Source organism: Dermacentor silvarum, chromosome 2 (genome assembly GCF_013339745.2).
Source record: "Dermacentor silvarum isolate Dsil-2018 chromosome 2, BIME_Dsil_1.4, whole genome shotgun sequence".
NCBI lineage: Eukaryota > Metazoa > Arthropoda > Arachnida > Ixodida > Ixodidae > Dermacentor > Dermacentor silvarum.
Window position 1 is genome coordinate 211,195,049 of NC_051155.1, and position 21,098 is coordinate 211,216,146.

Genomic DNA, 21,098 nt, shown 5'->3' on the forward strand with positions numbered 1-21,098 from the left:
TGCCCCCGCACCATGGGCATGTGTCCGTATATCTTTCTGGATGAATTTTATGGAGAATGTGCAGGTTGTTATATGTATTGGTTCGCAGCTTTCTCCATGTATAACCTGTTCTTCCTTAATGAGATTTTTATGTATTGAGGCACCCTGGCGCACTCCTATAGTGCGTGCCCTCCTCACGTCCTCTTTTTCTAGTACAGGACGTCACCCGCGCGCGTCATCCAATCAGATGTCTTGCTCTCATTTTTCTCTTTCGCACCTGCGTTTTCTCGCTCCGCTCTTTACTCTTCTCCGCATTGTTTTTTTTTTTTACTTTTTATTGAACGAGATTGGCAATTGTCCATCCAAAGTGGGCGAAGTAGCTAAAGAAAGCTATCACTTATATAAGCGTCTGTAGACTAATTAGTAGAGCGTAGGTCTTCTATGCTGGGGAACACTGGTTCGATTCCGCTTGAGGGCACGTAATTTCATTATTGAAGAGGCCCGAAACGAGGTGATACACAGGAACTATAAAGCACATTTACATTTCGCATAGAAGTGAAATGGAGTAGCCGGAGGTGTACTGCTTCCAACCTTTCCACTTGAACGCCATGTAAACCTACACTAACTTGAATCTGTGCATACCTCAAAGTGCTTAGAATGAGGCAAAGAATATCAACTCGCTCAACTTTCAATCGTTCCTGCAAATTAATTCGCGGCCGGTCCTTGGGCCGTCTCGTTTGTGGACAGGCTTGCATCACGTGTTCGCGTACTCAAACGTAGAAGAAGAAGGAGCGTTCGAAAAACATGTTCGCCACGCGCCCCTGCAGCCATTCCAGCCAGAGACGCGGGGGCACCGTAGCCGGCGCCCCGCCGCTGCCGTTGTCGCCGGCCACACCGGCCACGTCAAAATTCCGCTCGGCGAGAACAAAATTGGCCGATCATGCTGTCCACGCTGCAGCAGGTGTGCGTGGTAGCATTCGCGCTGTACCTGCTGTACTACTTTATGTGCGTGGTGCGCAAGCCGTGGGTCATCTGCGGCTCGGCAAACATGCGCGCCTTCCTGCATGCCAACTGCGGCCCGTTGATCGAGAAGCGCTTCTGGCCGCCCATCTGGTGCATCGGGGCAAACTTCCAGAGCCTCGTCAGCCTCGTCATCCAGGTGGGGCGCTATACTCTGGGCCTTGCCTTCTTCGCTGTCGGATAGCGCAGTCTTCACAGCCGCCTTGGGGCGTACTGATTAATTAACACGCAATTGGAATTGCGCGAGAGTTGGTTTACTTGCCAGGCGCGCGCGCGCTGCTACCTCTGCCCACCCATGATGAACGTATATAACAGCAATAGTTTGAGGTTGAGCTATAGTTGAAAACAGTCCCAAGAATGGACTCGATGACAGGAGGGCGCAACACTCAAGAAGCATGCAGGAAACGACTGAATATGTAGTTATGTTGTCTTTGCGACCTTCACGAGTCAGTTTTATTGAAGCTGAATTTTGTCAGGAAATCACAGGACGTGGGACATCTCGAGCACACATGCGGGAGACATTCTTGAAGCGCTGTAGGCATCTTGGCTCTTGAAAGGCCTTATTTATAGCCAAAATTCTTGAACGGGCGTTGGATGAGACGAAAATGTGCACAGCCTTATATCACTTCTAGTACGTGGAGTAACCGAAAGAACAGACCAATACTCTACAAGCAAACAGACATACTTTAGAAGAGGAGCACGTGTCTGTTAGCCGCTCCCCTGCAGCTGACATTGAATTGTCTGCACGAATGTAGCAGGAACGTCTCCATATACCTTCGCTGCCTGTCTTCACCGTACTTTAGTTTGGCTTTGAGGATTCTCGCATATCGTTTAGAATCGCAACGTGTCGTATAATATCCAGCGAGTTCAATCGAAGCAAGGCGTAGTACAAGCTGTCACTAACTGATGCAGGCTGGTCAGTTGGGGATGAGTCATTGCAGCAAGATGCGCGTATTATTTCCTTATGTCTGTCGAGAACTGCAGGGTTCAGTCGATTCTCCATGGACCAACCTTGTCGCGATGTTGGCTCCGTGACGCGCGAAATCACGGTAGATGCATGCACTATGCAAGGAGCAGAGGCCCAGCGAAATTTGTCACCTTCGTATACGCTGCAAGTTACTAACACATAGCACAATAATCGGGACCAATGAAAAACGGGTGACCCAGTAAGCCTCATGTTGGCCGACATGCATCTTCGCCTATCGGTATGCGAGACCTTTGCAGAAGCATGGTAGGGCTGTCCTCTCGTATATAGCGGACCTATTCGCATGCTGTCGTCACTGACAGGTGGCGAAGAGCGAAGTGGCGAGTCTTGATCTCTCGGCTCCTCGGGAAACTTGCTTGACTCACGGGCTCACTGCACGCAGCGCTTCATGCCGCTGCTGCCTCTGCGGCGGCAGGTGCTGACGCTCTCGGACGGCGGAACGGTGGCGCTCGACTGGATCAACGAGCATTACCCGCCGCCGGTGGTGCTCTTCCTGACGGGCCTGTCCAGCGACAGTCAGGTGTACTACCTGCGCACGCTGGTGCCCATGGTGGCGCAGTTGCGTTGCCCCTGCGTGGTGCTCAACAACCGCGGCCAGGGCGGGCTGCCCCTCAACAACTACAGGCTCGTCTCGGCGCTAAGCACCGGCGACCTGGCCGAGGTACATGCGTACAACAGGGGCGCCTCGAGGAGCGTGTAACTGCACACTTGGAGCAATGTCACGTATAACGATACACCGCCTATATCGATCAATCTGATTCGGTCAACTCAGTGTGATATGGGCAAAGATGTTCCAAAAGCCGGTGAATTCATGATTGAAAAAAAAAAGTTCTACTCCGACTTAACATGACAAATCAACAACAAAAGGGTAAAGACGTTTCGCCACCTATGGAAGTGGCATCTTTAGTGTGCACTGACACAAATGAGGGGAGGTCCCAGTCTACTTATCACACACGACCTTGTACGTACACCTCTGGCAGGCGGCCACGGATACCATTTTGTTGTTAATTTGTTAAGTCGGAGTGAATCTTTCTTTTAATCAGTGTGATATATACCATTACCGCCTTTACAAAACCAGGTAAATAACCTTGAGCCCTATATGATAGCCTGTGTTCCAAGAAACAGTATATCTTGTTAATACAACAGATCACTGCGCATGACCAATTTCAAAAAATTAAACTTAACGTTAGGCTTTTGTACTGTTGTATATTATCGATGCTTTTGCCTGATAAGACGGTGTTCCGCTGAACTCTTGATTATTAATTACAGCTGGCCTTTGTTGATTTGAAGTAGTTCCAACAGGCTCAAATTGTGTTTTGGACACTACTGGACCAAATTCACTGTTCTGACGTGTGTTACTGTTCCGTATACTATATTTTCTCGTTTACGACCTTCATTAACGTCGGCGAATTGCGCCAACCGGGTGCACCCAAAGCCCTAAACTGGGACGCCGCGTATTTTTCACTCGTTATATAATGTATAGACAGTGTCGGGCTTGACAAGACTCGCAACGCCGCTGAGTGAATCTGTGAAATGAGCAGTCTGTGAATTCAAGCGGGCTTCAGCTTCGTCGTCGACTGTTTCTTGAGCGCTACATATGTGTGCGATACGTAAGTTTGCACGGGTAATAGGTGCATGCAACGCAGGTAGTGGCGGCAGTGCGCCGTCGCTTCCAGGGCAGCGTGGTGCTGGCCATCGGATACTCGATGGGTGGCATGCTGCTCAGCCACTACCTGCTGCAGGCCGGCGACGCGGCGCAGATCGACGCTGGTCTGTCCATATCGGCGCCTTTCCATCTGCGCACCAGCTACGAAAACCTCATGAGCTGGTCCTCGACCTTCTTGGTCAATGTGTACCTCACATTCTGTCTCATGGGCCTCGTCAAGAGGAACGCCGACGTCATGGGCGCCACCGTAAGCATATCTATATAGTGCTTCTTAGGTGCACTTCGATCTTGGTGTATTTCGATCTTAGGTGTACTTCGATCAATACCCATGGTTCCCTATTGAAAAATCAATATGCCCGATAACTCCCATAACCGATAATCCGATATTAAACATATAGGATTCCATAGAAAACCCGGTTTTTCATATACGTCATATGATGGTAATGGATATGGGAGTTATGGAGAACACGTTTTTTTTTTTTTTTTTTTTTTTTTTTTTTCAGTAGGGTTGTATGGGTTGGTCGAACGTTAGAAAATCTTGAGAGGTTAAAACTAATCCGTATGGTCATCGGTTCACATTACCAGCAATCCACTGTCCCTGTCGCGCCAAGACAGCGTTTATTGGAGCGCCACCCAAACCAACTCTCTCCTCACGGAACACTATCAGCACACCACACACGGCAAAAAGGAAGCTCCCGGTGCAAGCAACTGAGGTGGCTACCCTGACAATCCCCACACCCTTTGGGATTGCCCAGTGTCAAACAAACCCTCGCCCAAATCCCTTGCATCTATCCCTATTTCAAAGCGTCTACGATCATGTGTAAACTCACTCCCAGCGCCACCATTACTAAAGCTATACCATGCAGGAAGCTATATACTGCAAGGCACACCAGGGTGGTCCTGGACACTTAACGGCGGACCAGGCGCACGACATAAAGAATGTTTATCTCTCTCTCTCCTCAGCAACATCCCCTTTTATAGAACCTGTGTTGGTTTGGGACGTTAAACCACATATCATTCAAATATAGCCCTTTCAGGAGTTTGCTCTTGCGCCATAAAACCCTACATAACTAACTTCCAGGAGTAAAACAAGTGAATTGACTGCCGGCAGGATTCCTGCAGGTCGTTTTCACGACCTTTGGTCTGCTGTGTTACTTATTTGTGGAAAGACCTTGCTGAACGGGGTTATGTGGCAGTGCAAATGTCATGGTAATATGAAACAGTTATTAAACAGTTACTGAAACACATATATGTGTTTAATCGGCAACGCACCGTGTGCTGTTCCATCTGTAGCTCTAAACACATCTACACGAGACAAGCATTTCGGACAGCAGAATCGTCTCTGCACTGAAATGCCGATAAAAGGAAGGAAGGCCCGTGGCGAACTGTTCCCTGTAAAAGTAATTCATAGCTTCTCAGGCAAGAAATGCACCCACGCAGAAATCCAGGTACTCAATATATGTTAACTTCAAGGACCCTTATAGACACGTGACATCTTTAAGTGGAATAGAAAGAGTCAAGATCGCACTGAGAATGGGCTTGATAAGGTTCTCGCACCAACTTACGTGACGTCATGCTTGTTGACAGCGCCTGTTCGGGCTACGTAAACTGTTCACCAGTGTAGGATGGTCACATCGTGTTTGGGAAGTGAGCAGATACTTAACCTGATGACACATTGTTAGCTTGCGGCAGAAGATAAACAAATAAGGCCCTTCACTTATCCGTTAATAAACAATTTACGCCAAAAGAAATGCATATTGTTTGGAGACGCTGCACCAGTCTTATCTGATATAGATTTAATCTTTATACATTTTCAGTGCTAAAAGAAGGTCATGCATGTATACAGTGGAGAACCGAAATTTTATTCCCATAAACGAATATAGATCAGATACATTATCGTACACATATTGAAATTTTCTTACGATGGAACGTTGTTGTTATTATTCTACGGAGCGTGGCTTAAGTACTCTTTTAAAGTACAGTATAGGAGGAACCACTGGCCCGGCTTTGTATTCCGCTACCTTCAATAGCCCGCGCGCACGAAAGACAACTACCAAGACGTACGCACGCCTTGCGGGATTTTTTTAATGTTTGCAGGACGTGATCGACGTGAACCGGCTGCTGCAGTCTCGCACGCTCTACGACTTCGACAACCGTTACACGGCGCCGGTGTTCGGATTTCAGAACGCCATGCAGTTCTACACGTTCGCCAGCCTCAATGTGAGACTATACTCATCTATACTGCATACGTGATTGCACCCGCAGTTATTAACACTGTGGCAACACATGCATTTACATATACAGTCATACACAATGTGTACCTATAGTAAACACCGCATTAGCGATTGATCCGCTGATGAATCTTCCAATTCATATAAGCTCGAAACTGTTGTAAAAATATTTAGCTATTTAACTCTTGTTGAATTGGGTCAACCTCGCGGTGTATAATACGTACATAACTTCGGTACAGATATCTATTTTGGCATTTTATGCAAACTGTGTTCCCTCTTTTGTTCTGCGCCATGCGTATATCTTAAGGGGAGATGATCAAAAAACCGCGATTTTTTCCCGAAAAGGTCGATTTTATGTTTTGTTGTGTTTTGTATTCCTCCAAGCCTAGCTCCTCTTTTACGTATTGAAAAATCAAAGCTGAGAATCAACCATAAGTTCGTAAAAAATGCAAAAAGCACTCGCGGTGGCTCGTGAAAGTGCGAATTCACCCGAATTTCGCAAGCGCGGCATTTCGCTCCGCGGCGTTGCCTGCTCTTGAATTTTCGCGGGGATTAAGGCCTAACCCTCTTCTCCAAAAGTAGAGTGACCGATGTCACTCTACCCAAAGCCCAATTCGGTAGCGCCGCATTCTTGCTGAAAATACGAAAAAGAAATCGCTTCCCTGCCGAAGTCTAGCAAACGTGTTTTTCTCAGTTCTTCATTTTGTAGCATTTTTAGAGTTTGTGCACTTTATGTATCTATAGTCTGATAATAATGAAATATGGCATGCTTATGCTTTAATATGTCCTGAAATCAAAGAAACAACTTTTAGAGCTTTCCATCAACGTATTCAGTAAGATAATTATTTTAAAAGTTTCTTTGTTGAGATTGGTATAACTGAAACTCAGGGTTGGAGGTTTTTCCTAGACTAAACGAGAAATGTTACACTACATATATACATATTGCTTTTTTTTTTGCATTCTGCTAATCATGAGCTGTTGTTAGTGTTTTCTTGTGTCCACTGTTATCACCTAAGCTTGCACAAAAATACATTGATTTTACAAATGCATGGTGTGCAAAAAATTAACCAAATGAGCTATCAAAAAACTAAAAGCAGATTTCAAACGTTTGTTCACTTATAAATTCAGACGCTTGTAAAATAACAATCATGCGATCTAAAGTTATCCTGCGCCTTTCACTACGGCCGCTCTCTTGCCCCGGTGTTGCATTTTTCGAGATGTTAAGCCCAACCAACCAACCAACCAACCAACCAATCAATCAATCAATCAATCAACCAATCAAATAATAAATAAATCACTGAACGAATCAAATCCACCCAGGTGATTCCACTCTGTTCGAAGTTCTGTTGACAACAGCTTCGTGGTCGCTGCCAGCCGATAAAAGCGATTCCGTTGCGCTGGCGGCGACGTTGGCTTTTCGATGGTCAAGGCCAAGGTTGCAGGCGCGTGGATTGAACCGACGCCAAAGGCAGCGCAGAAATTGGCTCGGAACAACGTAAACCCATATACCGGTTGTCCCATGTAACTTGAGCCAAACTTTAAAAATATCCAGATTTTGATTGCTCAATACGTGGTACATAAAGTTTTTGTTTTTTTCCAAGCATGAGAAAAGCCCGCGAATACGTATCCAGCAATAAAAACGTGGAATTGATAGGTCTCGTACTCGTTCTAGCAAGACAATCTGGAGCCGGATATTGTATAATGTCACAAGGTTATCCATAATACACTATCGCCGAAGCGAATTCTACAAAAGCAAAGCCAAATTCAATTCGAAGCGGGCAGCGGGGACCGCCGCCATGTTTTGCGTAAACCACGCAAACCGCGCAAAGGCGGTAACGCTAAATCGGAGAAATAGCGTGCGTACGCTATACGCTATGGGTCGTTTAGCGCTCTGCGCATGCGCAGTGACGACCCGCTATTTAATAGCGAACGCTAAACTAAAACTGTCAAATTTGAAAATGTTCGAGATAGATGATTCTCAGGGATACTTTCGTTTCTGCGTGACGTGACGTCCAGCTCAACGCCTCAGATGGAACAATGGACATCTTTCCTGTTCGCTATCTCATCCCAGCCGACGCGCACTGAAGCCATCAAATCAAACTCACAACGCATCAAGTCATCGTTGTCGCTCCCTTCCTTGGAATAAATCGCGCAGAACTGCAGCCCTCGATCCTTTGCTATATATATTCATAAAATGTCTTCCAGCGATCGTGCAACCACCCTCTCCCTTTCCAAACCTTCTCGCGCATCGCGTCGTTTGCATAATGAGTGGAGCTACACACTCACATTTTGGCCGTAATCTTGCCTTCATCTGCACCTTACCGCACGCCATTAAACTGTGCAACCGTCTTCCCGATGTTTGCAATCGTGACCATGAGGATTTTAGAAACGAATTATCTATTTATCAATAATCGACGACCTTGTTCGTTAGTCCTTTATCGCCTTTTGTTGTATTATTATTAGCAGTATTGTATAACGTTGTGCTCAGTGCTTTCCACTCTTCTTAAGATGTTTGCGAGTGCTTTGTTCGTTAGTATTTCTGCTTTTGTTGCATTAAATACGGTTTAACGTTGTGCTCTTGTTCCTCCTGTAACTACATCGCATCACTTCTCACTTAGTACTTCAACCATGTATACTGTGAGGTAGGTAAATAAATGAATATATATAACTGACCGGGCTGCGACTTTACAATTTCTAGTAGGTACAGCGGGGGCGTGGCACTGCGGGTCACGTGATTTCCGCTTAACCATATGGCTTAAACGTATTGTCATGGCAATCGTGGAGCTCCTAGGTGCCTAGGGAAATAATTGCTTAGAGACTTTTGAGGCACGAGACGGTCTTTGGAGGGACCGCCAGTCGTTTGTCCGCAGGCGCCGCGAGGACAAGCGGGTGCAAGAGAGATAATTGCGTCCGCTCTTGCGCAAGCGGATACTGCTCGCGTTTGTACCCCGGTGCCGCGGCGGAAGCCGCGGTGCCGGGCGCCAACGCGAAGCGGCGGTTGTTGGGGTGTTGCGGAGCGCAGCGTAGCAACACCCCAAATCATAAATATTGCTCCAGTCAGGTAGACTGCTCCCTCTCTGATAGTGAGATTATATTTGGATTATCAAACCAGTGATGCATTTATTTAGGAGTACCATCGTTTCTCTCTCGCACCCGCCTTTCCTCGCGCCTGTGAGAGAGAAACGATGGTATTCCTAAATAAACGCATCACTATTTTAATGATCCAAATATAATCTCACTATTAGGGAGGGAGCAGTCTACCTGACTGGAGCAGTATTTTCTTTTTATTTGGGGTGTTGTTACGCTGCGCTCAGCAACACCCCAACGACCGCCGCGGCACCGCGGGGCACAAACGCGAGCAGTATCCGCTTGTTTACACCACCACAGTTCATCGAGATCAAAAGCCGTCATGACACCACCACTACTGCAAGGATTTCCGCCACTACAACAAACGCTACAATAATAAAGCGCGGCCGGCGTGGGCCAGACACCGCCAGACATTCGATTATGTTCCTAGGCACCTAAGAGCTCCACGATTGCCATGACAACACGTGTTAAGCGGAAGTCGCGTGTCTCGCACTGCCACGCCCCCGCTGTTTATGAGGGTGACAGTGCGATACAAGGCGAGGTCAACTGAAAGGAGGGCCCGTCCCGTTTCCTTAATTCCTTATGTATCCTTGTCTTCTCTTGCACAATCGCTCCGTAACGCAGTTTCAGTCTCCCCTCAGACCGTGCGCACGCCACGTAAACGTCACGCGCGCAGGGCAAGCTGTCGAAGGTGCGGCGCCCGTTGCTCTACCTGATGGCGGCCGACGACGTCTTCGGCTCGCTGAAGACTCTGCCGGCGGCCGAAATCGAGCAGTCTCCCTGGCTCTCCGCGATCATCACTCCACGCGGCGGCCACTTGGGCTTCGTCGACGGCTGGCTCTGGCCCCGGCTGCCTTTCTACTCGGAGCGCGTCGCGGTCGCGTACGTGCGCGGCCTGCTGGAACTTGCCAGGGGACCACTGGGACCGAAGGCGCTGCACTCGCTCGTGGACAGCAGCGTTCACTCGCTGTTCCAGCCAGCTGGAGAGAAGATGACAGCGACCTGCATGGTGCCGCGACTGGAGGACCAAGAGGTCGCTGCCGCAGAGACGCCGTCAGGCGAGAACAGGCGCAACCAAGAAATTCTACGAACAATTATGAGCGTGTAACGCGATCCACGACGATGCATCGAGCACTGCGGCGACGACGGCGGCTCCTGCAGTGCGACCCGGACCTAGCACGTACCAGCCTGCGCCGCAACAATTGACGCATGTTGTGTGCGGAAACGACATACAGGTCCGAGGCTTCGCACGGTTGATTAGAATGTCGCGCTCGTGGAGAATTAAATCGATCGAAATTCGGTATTGGCGCAGCGCTATACGGTGTATTGGAGTCCCGCGGTCACGCCGTATAACCGCAGAGCTATATAATGCCAGTGCCGTGGTAACAGAGATGCAACGCACTCCGATGTGTGCTAATTGATGCAGCAACTTGGATTATCTAAACGACGCATGGTTGTTCCGCGATATCGTGTCATCCGTTTATAGCTTCAAATTTTATTTATTGCGGATGTTTCGGCGAAAGCTGTCAAAAATTACTTGTGGCGGTGCATGGCGGCGGTTTTCTCGGTACTTGATGCATGGCAGCGAACATTGGCAGCGATATTGCTATCGCAATAAAAAGACAATACAGCGCTAGGAGAGAGCACAGCACGCGTACAGAGCACGGCCGAGTGGTACAGAGACGGTGGACAGCTGGCTCCACCTGCCGTGGAATGAGCAAATGTGGTTGGGAATCTGAAAAGAGGGACGCGGTTGGCGTTGCATTCCGGTGGGTCGTAATGAATCAAGAAAGTTGAAGCGAGATTCCAGAACTTTTGGAGACTTCCTTCTTGTTTCGCCGCCCAGGCGCGTACGCCGATATCTGGGCGCACCAAAGTGCAGTGCGAGAGTCTTCCGAAGCGTGGCGCGTCAGGCGCGTACGTAGAGTACGTAGTAGGGTGCCTTCATGTTCTCCCTCTCGCGGTGAGGAGGAGGGCATTCAGACAAGACTAAGTATACAGATCAGTATCAGGTACCCTAGTACTGAGTGCTCCGTGTGGGTCTGGCTTCAGGCCACTGCCGCTAAGTACCCACGAGGTTCTGCTGCTGAACCTGATAAAGTTGCTGTACAGGCTCCCTATAATGGGGCTGTACAATAACTCTAAAACCTGGTAGTGTTCCTGTAGAACCTGATTGATCTTGATAGGGTGTCTTAAACCAAGGCGCCGGCATCAATGCACCCTAGAGCCTGAGGTCCTAGGTTCGATTTCCTGCCACAGCGAAAGTGTTCCAATGAGGGTGGAATAAAGAAAAAACAAAAAAAAACACACTCGTTTGCTTAGATTTAGGTGCACGTTAAAAACGCACGGCTATCAGTCTGAAGCCATCCACTACGGTATTCTTCGTAGCACTCAATCGACCAGCCTGCATGCACACTGGGAGCATGCATATAAATAACAGAAAACGTCGTACGCCTTTACAACGAACACTCTAAAATGGAATGAACGGTATAACGAAGGATTTCCTATATTTATACCTTTCATGTGTATTATGAAGGCCTCTACAGCGATGATCACAACTAATTTGTACAAGGAAGTAATATAGGCGTCCCCGGCCGAGGGTTGATTTGTTATGATTTGTTATGGCGAACACACGTAACGGCACCGCTATTTTAGAGTGCCTCGATAGTGGCGCACATGGGAAGCAGCGGTTTCCAGCACAAGAAATACGGTAGGGGAGCACCCGGACATTGCAATAGTTATGGCAAACCCTCCCATACCTAACCGTACTTTCAGGGCTTAGTATCGTATTCCCAGATAGGCCATTGCGCTGTTTTGAGCATAAATAAATTTTGGTATGCATTGGGTTTTCTTTAACGGCGCTAACATTTTGTTGCCGATACCAAAATACAACTTCAGTTACGTGTCAACTACTGCCACACAACACATTCAAGGCTTATGTTCTGTGGTGCAGATTAGTGCAGTGAAAAGAAATCCTTCCAATTCAATCAGGTCTCACTGTACATAAAATTGCATCACAATGACAATATTGTGAGTATGCTTATGCTTTAATTGAATATAATACAACACACTCAAAGAACAAATGATTACATCAAATATCAAAGGTGTCACACATGTATATGCTCAAATGACCATATATCCTGAGGCCTCAGGAGAGACTAGAGTCACAGGGAGTGCCACAATGTGAACGAGTAAATAAACTGGCTCTTCAATTCGAAAAATTAAGTGAAGTAGAAATGCTGCAATGCATAAGGCGGTGAACGGTGTAAATGCAGTTAAGAATGAAGAACAAGATTTAAGCAGACAGGAAAACTATGTAATTTAAGATAAACCTTTATCTAGGGAGCTCCTATCTAAAAGATGAGGACAGAAAAATCATGTCACTCCCCACTGCTGCACTGAATTTGATGACACTTGCTACACTTAAAAAGTTAAAATCTACCGACAGTAGGGAGAAGACTTTCGAACTGAATGCCATAAGCATTCAGTTTACTGAATTAAGGTAATTCACAAATAAAGAAAAATATCAACTTTGCAAAATTGTGGACATAAATTCACAAATTACTGACATGTATTAGAATGGTACATATCAATTTTATCTGCCTCCGAAAACAATGCAACAATTTCAGGTAAACTGTGGACTGATATACCAAATTTGCCCACTTCAGATATATTAACAGATCAAGTTTACTGAAATGTTATATCTGTTTTTATTGCCGCTTTATGAAGTATGAAATTATGCTTCCACATTTTTTAAATTAACGATTTTCTAAAGAAGGCTGGAAATTGATAAGGGCTTAAATTAAGAATTCTGCTTCTCACAATTGGTAGAACCTAGCGTTCTCTCAAATGCAACAAAATTCATAAAGATCAATTGAACAGTTGTCTAAGGAAAGCATCTCTGCATTTCACATCTATTGAAAATGGGAAATTGGATTTGGCCCCAGGCAATGTTCGTCCCATATTAAGCTCTCCTATATCATCTTGTTTGTCGAAGACACATTTCACAAATTAAAGTACAACTAAGAAACTTGTCAAAAATATTTAGTACGACCACGCAGATCTACATCAAAGTTGACATCCTACATGAAACACTGCCATACAATATTTTTCATTCAATATACAAAAAGTCATTCAAGTGTTGTACAGCATGCACATTTTGTAAATTGTTGAAAAAAAAAAAAAGAAAACTATACAAGCACACTGTACTCAGTTATACAAGATCAAGCATCATATTTCTTTTGTTTGCACTGACACGTTGTATGCTGCCTAAAAGAATGATGGCATGACAGCATGCCTGGAGAGTGCTTCATAACTGGAGTTTTAAAAATAGTGGATGTAAATGACCTGGAAACATTACTAGGGACTTGATGTACCCAAAAAAATAGCATCAGTGGTGCTACAAAGTGCGCAGAGCTCACTTTGTAGCAAACTCTTTTGTATGCAAGGCAGATAGTGCTCAGAAACTGAGTCTACCATTTCTAAAACTCTCTACCACTATAACCATGTGCAAATGCAGCTAAAAGAAAAAAAAGACCAGCCATACATGCAGACCAGCTTTGCAATTTGCCAGAGAAAGGAAGAATATAAAAGGGAAACAGCAGCACAAGCAGTTGTGCTTGTTCCCAAGTTTGCCCCGTATATGAAGAAAGTTGTCAACATCTTAACAGTTAATAACCAAAATTAATGGTGAAATGTACCTTGCACGTGTGATTTGCATACAAAAAGGATGGGTCAAGGGTATTACACCTTGGAGTTCACACATAGAACAAGGCACACTGCACACAACAGTCGCACAAGATGCAAGAGCATCGGACTGCCATGATGTAGGCACGCACACCACAAGTGTAGATTACATGGCAGGAATAGGATAGCTTTAACTCTGCTACCTGCGCCTAATGAAAGGCTGCGAAAGTTAAGCAGAAAATAAAAGATGTGATCTTCAGAACAAGTAGAAAATTAGGACAACAGATTGTAAAACCACAATGTTGCTTCATAAATAGAACAAATATTAAAAGACAAAAAATATCCTGCCAACATTTGCCAGCACTGCAATAATTCATAATAACAAGTACATCTTACTCTGCTTCTTGTTAGGACAACAGATTGTAAAACCACAATGTTGCTTCAAAAATAGAACAAATATTTAAAAAATAATATCTGCCGCTATTTGCGAGCACTGCACTAATTCATAATAACAAGTACATCTTACTCTGCTTCTTGTTCAGCCTTTTCCATTCCTCTTGTTTTTGAAGGTCACCTACTGAAAACACTGATGTCTTTGTTTGCACGTTTATCTGATCGCTCACACGAACAAAACCTAGAGACAGAAATACATTATTATAACTAATAATTGAAAGCAATGAGACTTGTAATGTCATTGATAAGCAAGTTTAGGTGGAATAAGTAGAGGATAAACAAAAATAAGAATATACAATAGAACAAGCTCAAAGTGCAATGCAAGCATTCAACACTCAAGTGGCTCAAAATAAGCTAGCAAAAATGCTAGCGAGTTGTAAAACACAGTGGAAAGTGACAAGATAAAAAGTAAGAAAGAATATCACCGTTCCGTATGACTATAGTAATTTACACTGGTGTGCCATGTGAACACAACAAAAGAAGTCTTCAATGGGCATCATGGTGCGACAGAAAATCATTGGTGCTGAATTAGAAGGGCCAACACCGTAGACGAAAGTGAAATGCTATGCCCAGCAGGCCTATGCTGCCTCAATGAGCATGAATCATTCAGCTGTAGCTGTCATTCTAACCTCTCGCTTGAATGCTTGGAGAGCAGAAAATTTTTTACATAAGAGTCAGCACAGTGTTCCAAGGCTTCCACTTAACATACAAACTAGCATTTCAACAATTCACAACAAAAAGAACTCATGAAAAATAAATACAGAGTGTCCAGTGAAACAGGAAATTCTGTTTCAATACCTGAACTACAATTTTACAAAGAGTAAAAAATAATAAAGCTTTAGAGGCTTGCTAAGCGAAATAGGCACAGAATGAAGTCGCCAATACATACATTCTAGTACATTTCTCTTCCAATGAGCTAAGGCATTCAATACACTCTCAGCAATGCTTGCCTTATACTAATTAGCCTTGATTTAGGCTTTCACGCCTCGCAGTGTGATGAGTTATGGATGGCCAAAATCAGTGCCAATAGTTAATAAAAGCTTCTGTGATCTAAAATGCCTTAGCAGTGGAGTAGGTGGAGAACGGTTTTTAAGGTGTAATGCCCATCCCCCCACCAATCAAGCTGCCATATATTACAGCCTTTGTCAAAAATGTACAGGCTGCCATGCTCCCATTGACGGCACTGACTTGTGCCGAGTGTATAGAGGACAAGGAGCAGAGAGCATTTTTGACGAAGGTTATACATATTGCATATAGGTGATGGCATGGTGAACCATCATGCAAGCACTACAGTAGCGCTTTTTTCTAGCTTTTGTGGCTACAACAATTGAGCCAGAACATTTTCAATGGTGCACTCATCACCTGAACTTCTGCTGAAATCTTAATTATTGATACTCCTTCCCAGCACATTAGACAAATGTTATGGAAACAAAAAAATTTCTTTCACTTCTAAAACATGAAAACTTAACTTATACTGAGCAAAATTTTGAGAAAGGTTTCACTGAAACTATAATGATTGTCACTATTTTAAGCTTCAACTGCATGGCAATGCACAGCTTCAACATTTGGACATGGCTTGTGCTAGTGATGGTTAAATGCACGCTAGTTAACTGTTAACAGAATGTGTTGCAACACAATAGGAGCTATAAGAGTAATCTGCAATATTTACAATATTATAATCCAGTGAAGACCAACACAAATTAAGTAGTAGATTCAAGGGCTAGATCTCGAGCTTTTTTTTTCTTTTTCTGCTTGATATGCAAGAAGTACTTCAGCTTCAGCTTGGCAGTTATTATTGTTGTGCTTTGGTTGAGTACTAACAGATACTCATTAAAACAGTTTCAAAGTATTTGTTAAATATGTAATAAATAAATTGCAGCCACTAATGTACAAACCAGAATTCCGCACAGTAAAAGAGGCAATTTCATTCATTGACAATGAAATTGCCTCTTTTACTGCCTCCTCATTGACAATGACTACACAGTTATCGGAGTTTGCATATGACATGCATCAAATTGTTTTGAATAGTACTAGTATGTATAAATAAAAACACAAAGCTATATTTCTTGGTCTACAAAATGCCTATTCAAGCACATGCTGCTATCAGCACATGCCCATTAAATGTAGGTTTCATTACTCAACATGTTCAGTGTGGTGGCAATTAGAGGTTTCAATCCCTGTGAATCGTGATTACCAATGGGTCACGCACTTATACTTTTCTTGAGCCCTAGAAGGGAAGTGACAGTGCTTGTATTCTAAAGCAAGAAGAATTTTTTTCATCTGCATTGATCTTACTCAAAGATATTTCCACAAGTTAAAGTACCTGCACTTTCATAGCCACACAGGGGTGGTAACCACCATGACTCGGAGGTCACCAAGGCCACAGTGCGCGTGTTAATCATCGCAAAGAATACCAAGCTGTTAAAGTGACACACTTAAAGCAGTTGGTTCACAGCAGCTGCTTTAACCATAACTACACATCAAGAAAGCCTGAATTCACCTTTGACTAGGAACTACATATATAAAAAGCCTCAAGACCGCTACAAAGGCACATACTTAGCTTCGCCCTGTATTTTCAGCAGCAAGGCTACACAAAAGTCACGTTTATAATTCTTCTTGCCACAACACCAGTGGGACCACACAACCATACTGTTTTGTTCACTTCCACGGCTACACAAGTACAAAAACTTGAACACACACAAAAAAGTGCAAGTACATGGCATTCACAGCTTTTCAAAAGTGGCAATTATGGGCAACATATTTCCAACATACTTTTGGCATCGCATCGCAGCATTTTACACCACATGATGCGTATGCTGCTTCAAGACTGAATAGTATTCCTTGCAATTTTATACGTAGTGAACTTCATCCATGGTTATTGCATAGACATCACATGGTGTAAAATAGATGCCACAGCAGTGCACTGAAAATATGTCAGAGACCTGCAATCCGTGGGCGGTAGTATTTCAAAGGCCTCTCTCATAAGATGTATTTTCTTCTGTGATAAAGGAAGACAATGTGAGTGTCCATACAACAAACTATGATCAAGAGAGCATCACATAAAGAACAACTACAGTCTGCACAAGTAGGTAATCTAGACCTTGTGATGTTTCAGTGCATGCACGCAGGCAATGCCTCCATGAGCCTCAAAACGTCGACAAACAATGGCAAGAATCTGAAAACAAAGCAGCAGCAACAACCAAACAAAACTGATGAAAGGCCAGCAATAACCAGAATTATCTCCACTATGAGCATGGTTCAGTAAGCCACTGACATTGCCACACGTGAACGAATGACCTTAACTCTCACAACCTTCCTTTGCAAAACAACAAATGCCGCAGCGCAGAAATTTTATGTAATTCCATTATCTATTGCAGGCAAAACTTGCTTGCTTTGACAAATGACACCAGTACTCCAATACAACTGGTAACAAACACAACTCGTGAGATTTATGTGCTTCTCAAAGCTAAGCAGCTGAACACGTGCCAACTATGGTTCTTAATCGCACAGAGCCAATTGATCTTCTGGTAGCATGCTGACCACTTTGAGAAGTTTTGTTTTGTCATGCAAATACTTTGCACTGACCAATCCTCTCTACATGCTTAGCCAAGAAAAAAAAATGCATTTTCAGCAATACTGATGCTGTGCTTCAAACAAATCATAATTCCACAAGGGGTTAAATAAAACAAGTAGGAGCCGAAACTAGAAAAAATATCATGAAGTTTCTTCCACACTTTTCAGTGCCCGAGAGCCATTAAGAAAAAATAAAAAAATAAAAGGAGTGTTAGACTAACCTCTCATCTGTCGCTATGTTTTCTTGATTTCATGCCATCATTGCAAGGGTTTGTCAACGGCTCGTGCCAAAAGCAGTGGAGAGAGGTAAGCACACTGCTTGGATGTGCCATGATTGCCACTTGGATGACCTATGGTTGCTGAGTAGGGGGGTACACATCCTATGATGGGCTAGGACATTCGTCGCTCACTGTGCGAGCGCAGCACAGCGAAAAACCGAGGTTCGCTGTTGCACCTGTATGCTAGGCACTGGAACCCCAGGGCCAGCAGGAGGTTCACAATCCAGAAGGCAAGCCACGAGGCTGGCTCAGGAGGCACTCGCATCACATACGGTGTACGTGGATGAAACGATGCACCAATGTGTGTCACTTGTCCCTGCATCCAAGGAGAGATGCTGGTGATGACAGAGTACGTGGCAGTATTATGGCTAATCATTAGGCTTGTGCAAATATTCTATACTTTTGATCGAACATTATGCTATTAGATGTTCGCTGCGGCTCAAATTTCAGTACCTATTCAATGTTTTTGAAGAATTCAACACAAGTGAACATTAATATATTTTTCCACATATAAGCCGCACCTCCAATTACAACACCCTGGAAAGCGAAAAAAGAATCCACCTGTATAACCATGGAAATAACTACATAGGACGACAGAATCTGTAAGTCTCCATTCGCCCGGATCCATGAATCGTACATGTTATGTCTTCAGCCAGCTGCTCTTTTCCTACCTCCTCGGCAATGCTGATGGTGGGGAACTTTGCCCTAAAGGTGGTTTGACTTTACTTTCACTGAAACCACACCTCGAGGCCGCCGTGACGCCAGACCTCAAGTCAAATTTCGCATATAACCAGCACGCCGATTTCACTGCTAAACTTTAAAAAAAATTGTTCTGGGCGCTTGCACAACAGAATGGGTTAAACGCACGTGTAGACAGAAAGCATCAAACTTAATTTGCGCAACACAGCATAAACTGCTGGTGTTGCTGTTGTGCGTCATCGGGTGCCCATCACTGACTACAAGCTCACCAGCTACAATAAATTGCAATATGTGTTGTAATGTAATTGACTAAGAAGTTAATTAGTGAATTCTTGTTAATTAGTTGAATATGTGTTTCAATTTCTCATGCTACTAATGTCCGCCTCTTCAAATAACCCAGCTCAACGATAGGAATTATGCTACCTGCCACAGCCGATTTTTTAAAATTCCATAAAGCTTAATTCTGAATACCCCGTATCTGTACATACTGTATAAAGCTTTTAGTCTCCTCTTCGTCTGCTCCACGAGTCTGTCTCGTCCTCGACCATCAAGTCACAATAGCTGTGCAGTCGAGTTCACACTTCACAGCATCGCGACGACGCACAAATGCTCCCATAGCCTTAAACATCACAAAATTCTAAGTAGACTGAATCGCAACAGTGAGCAAGAGCCTGTAAACAGATTTTCTGTGCAGCTGGAGTTGTAAGAAATGTTTAACTTGCATTCTTGCATGAAAATTTCAGAATGACAGCACTTAAAAATGAACCTCTTTCCTTTTTTTTTTTTTGCAGATAAAGAACAAACTTTTTTTTTTTAACATCGGGCACTTATGTCAAGGTTTTATTCAAATGCCAGGTATTCACTCTGAAATTATTCGACACTGATTACTATTTGCTTCAATTTCACTTTGAACCCCAAAAAATTTATGTTTGCACAAGCCTAGTAATCAATACAAAGCAGAGGAATAGTGCTATAGGGGGAAGTAAGCTGAAGCCATGAAGCAAGAAGCAATAGGATGAAGAAACAACTGGGCCAGTATTTTGCAGCGATGCCTTTTCGATGCTAATGCCTTTTCAGAGCTTTCCGCGCTTGGTTAGTGGTCGGAGCGACGGTCTGCTCATGTTATCCACGGGATCAGCCGGCCGTGAGCGGTGGATGATAAGACTAGTATAGAATAAAGCGTAACGCATCGCTACAAAATACCTGGCCCTGGGGAGGTATTCTGTAAGACTCCACCTAGTGGACATGTTCATTTTGTCTGCTGCTGAAGTGCTGATTGGCTGTGGCGTCTGGCTCCTGCTGAAGCGCACCCCAGCCCAGCCAATCAGAACTTCAACAGCAAACGAAATGGACATGTCCACTAGGTGGACTCTTACAGAGTACCTACCCTGGCACCAATGATAGCGAACAACAAGAAAATGGTGGAACATGGTCCTCGAAAGAAAATGGTGGAGGGTGGCATGTAAGCGGGTGGAAGGAAGCCGAGCATCGACAGGCAGCGATTGGTGGCATAGAAGGTAAGCATGTTGGGTCGTTATAACAGAAGAGTGACAGGCCTGTTCTGCTTGTGTGCTGCGCCTAAGAACCCTAGAATATAAATGATAAGCACATGAGAACCACACCTGCAACACAGCACCAGCAATGAGAAGACTGAGGTCTGGCATCCACTGGCAACCAGGCACAAGTAATGCATAGGCACTGGCGAGTTGTAGAGGAAGATGGTGGAAGAGGTAGACAAGCATCTGCAAATAATAAAACCAGCAAGGGAGCAACTTGAGTCCACTGCAACATACATTTCTAAGGAGCCATACGACAGCACTTACAAGCACTTGTTTGAGAACAGACATCAATGCTACTGTCAGCGATTAGTAGAGACAAAAATAGAGTACCTTCAATGATCTAAGCGTGAAACTTAAGATAGTTATTTGTATAGGCGTCAAGATTCGACAGTACCATGAAAAAAAGCCACAGTTTTGCCCGAAAGGCAAAGCATCGATTGCGATAACAAATTAGTAGACAGCTATACGAAGTAAGGATAGTAGTTTTATCGGCCGTATAAACTTGGAGCTATTCGCTTACCAACTAAATTAACAAGCATGGTGTCAGCGCACACAGGCAAACATGAACACATCACACTCGAATGACTGCGGACACTTGCTGTAAAAACGCCAGTGTGAGGACGCATGGCAGCAACAGCGAGCAAAGTGACCTTCGTGCTGTGTATCGCTTCAACGCAAACTGAGCGACGAGAACACTGCATGCACAAAGGTATGAGCCACCTGCAGACTGCTTTCAAGATAAGGCGCGTGCGACCGCGCACGGCCGTACAAAGTACGCAGTTGGTGCCCGAGAAGAACGCCGCCTGCACCCCCCCCCCCCCTTCCCTCCTGCACTGCCTTCCCACTTCCCTCCCGGTGTGTGCGAGATTAGGCCGCGATGGC

General features: G+C 44.6%; 2 protein-coding genes across 2 annotated transcripts in view; one reads left to right on the forward strand and one right to left on the reverse strand.

Annotated features, from left to right (window-relative positions):
• Nucleotides 1–485: 485 nt before the first annotated feature.
• Nucleotides 486–11,576, forward strand: LOC119440689 (protein ABHD1). Its single transcript, XM_037705579.2, has 5 exons — nucleotides 486–1,138; nucleotides 2,367–2,645; nucleotides 3,631–3,897; nucleotides 5,748–5,870; nucleotides 9,645–11,576. The coding sequence occupies exons 1-5, from the start codon at nucleotides 920–922 to the stop codon at nucleotides 10,074–10,076; spliced, it is 1,320 nt and encodes a 439-aa protein (XP_037561507.1). The 5' UTR covers nucleotides 486–919; the 3' UTR covers nucleotides 10,077–11,576.
• A 420-nt stretch (nucleotides 11,577–11,996) lies between these two features.
• LOC119442545 (transmembrane 6 superfamily member 1-like) overlaps nucleotides 11,997–21,098 on the reverse strand; it is a 59,557-nt gene continuing 50,455 nt past the window's right edge. Inside the window, exons 10-11 of the mRNA XM_037707458.2 lie at nucleotides 20,280–20,399; nucleotides 11,997–18,274 (exon numbers count right to left, since the gene is read on the reverse strand). Of these exons, the coding sequence (XP_037563386.1) occupies nucleotides 18,071–18,274; nucleotides 20,280–20,399 (324 nt within the window). The 3' untranslated portion in view covers nucleotides 11,997–18,070. The remainder of the gene's footprint in view (nucleotides 18,275–20,279; nucleotides 20,400–21,098) is intronic.

Bases quoted from the DNA above. Each gene is read 5' to 3' on its own strand.
- LOC119440689 (XM_037705579.2), top strand. From the start codon at position 920: ATGCTGTCCACGCTGCAGCAGGTGTGCGTGGTAGCATTCGCGCTGTAC. The intron at 2,646-3,630 runs GTACATGCGTAC...CATGCAACGCAG, and splicing joins GCACCGGCGACCTGGCCGAG to GTAGTGGCGGCAGTGCGCCG. The intron at 3,898-5,747 runs GTAAGCATATCT...TAATGTTTGCAG, and splicing joins CCGACGTCATGGGCGCCACC to GACGTGATCGACGTGAACCG.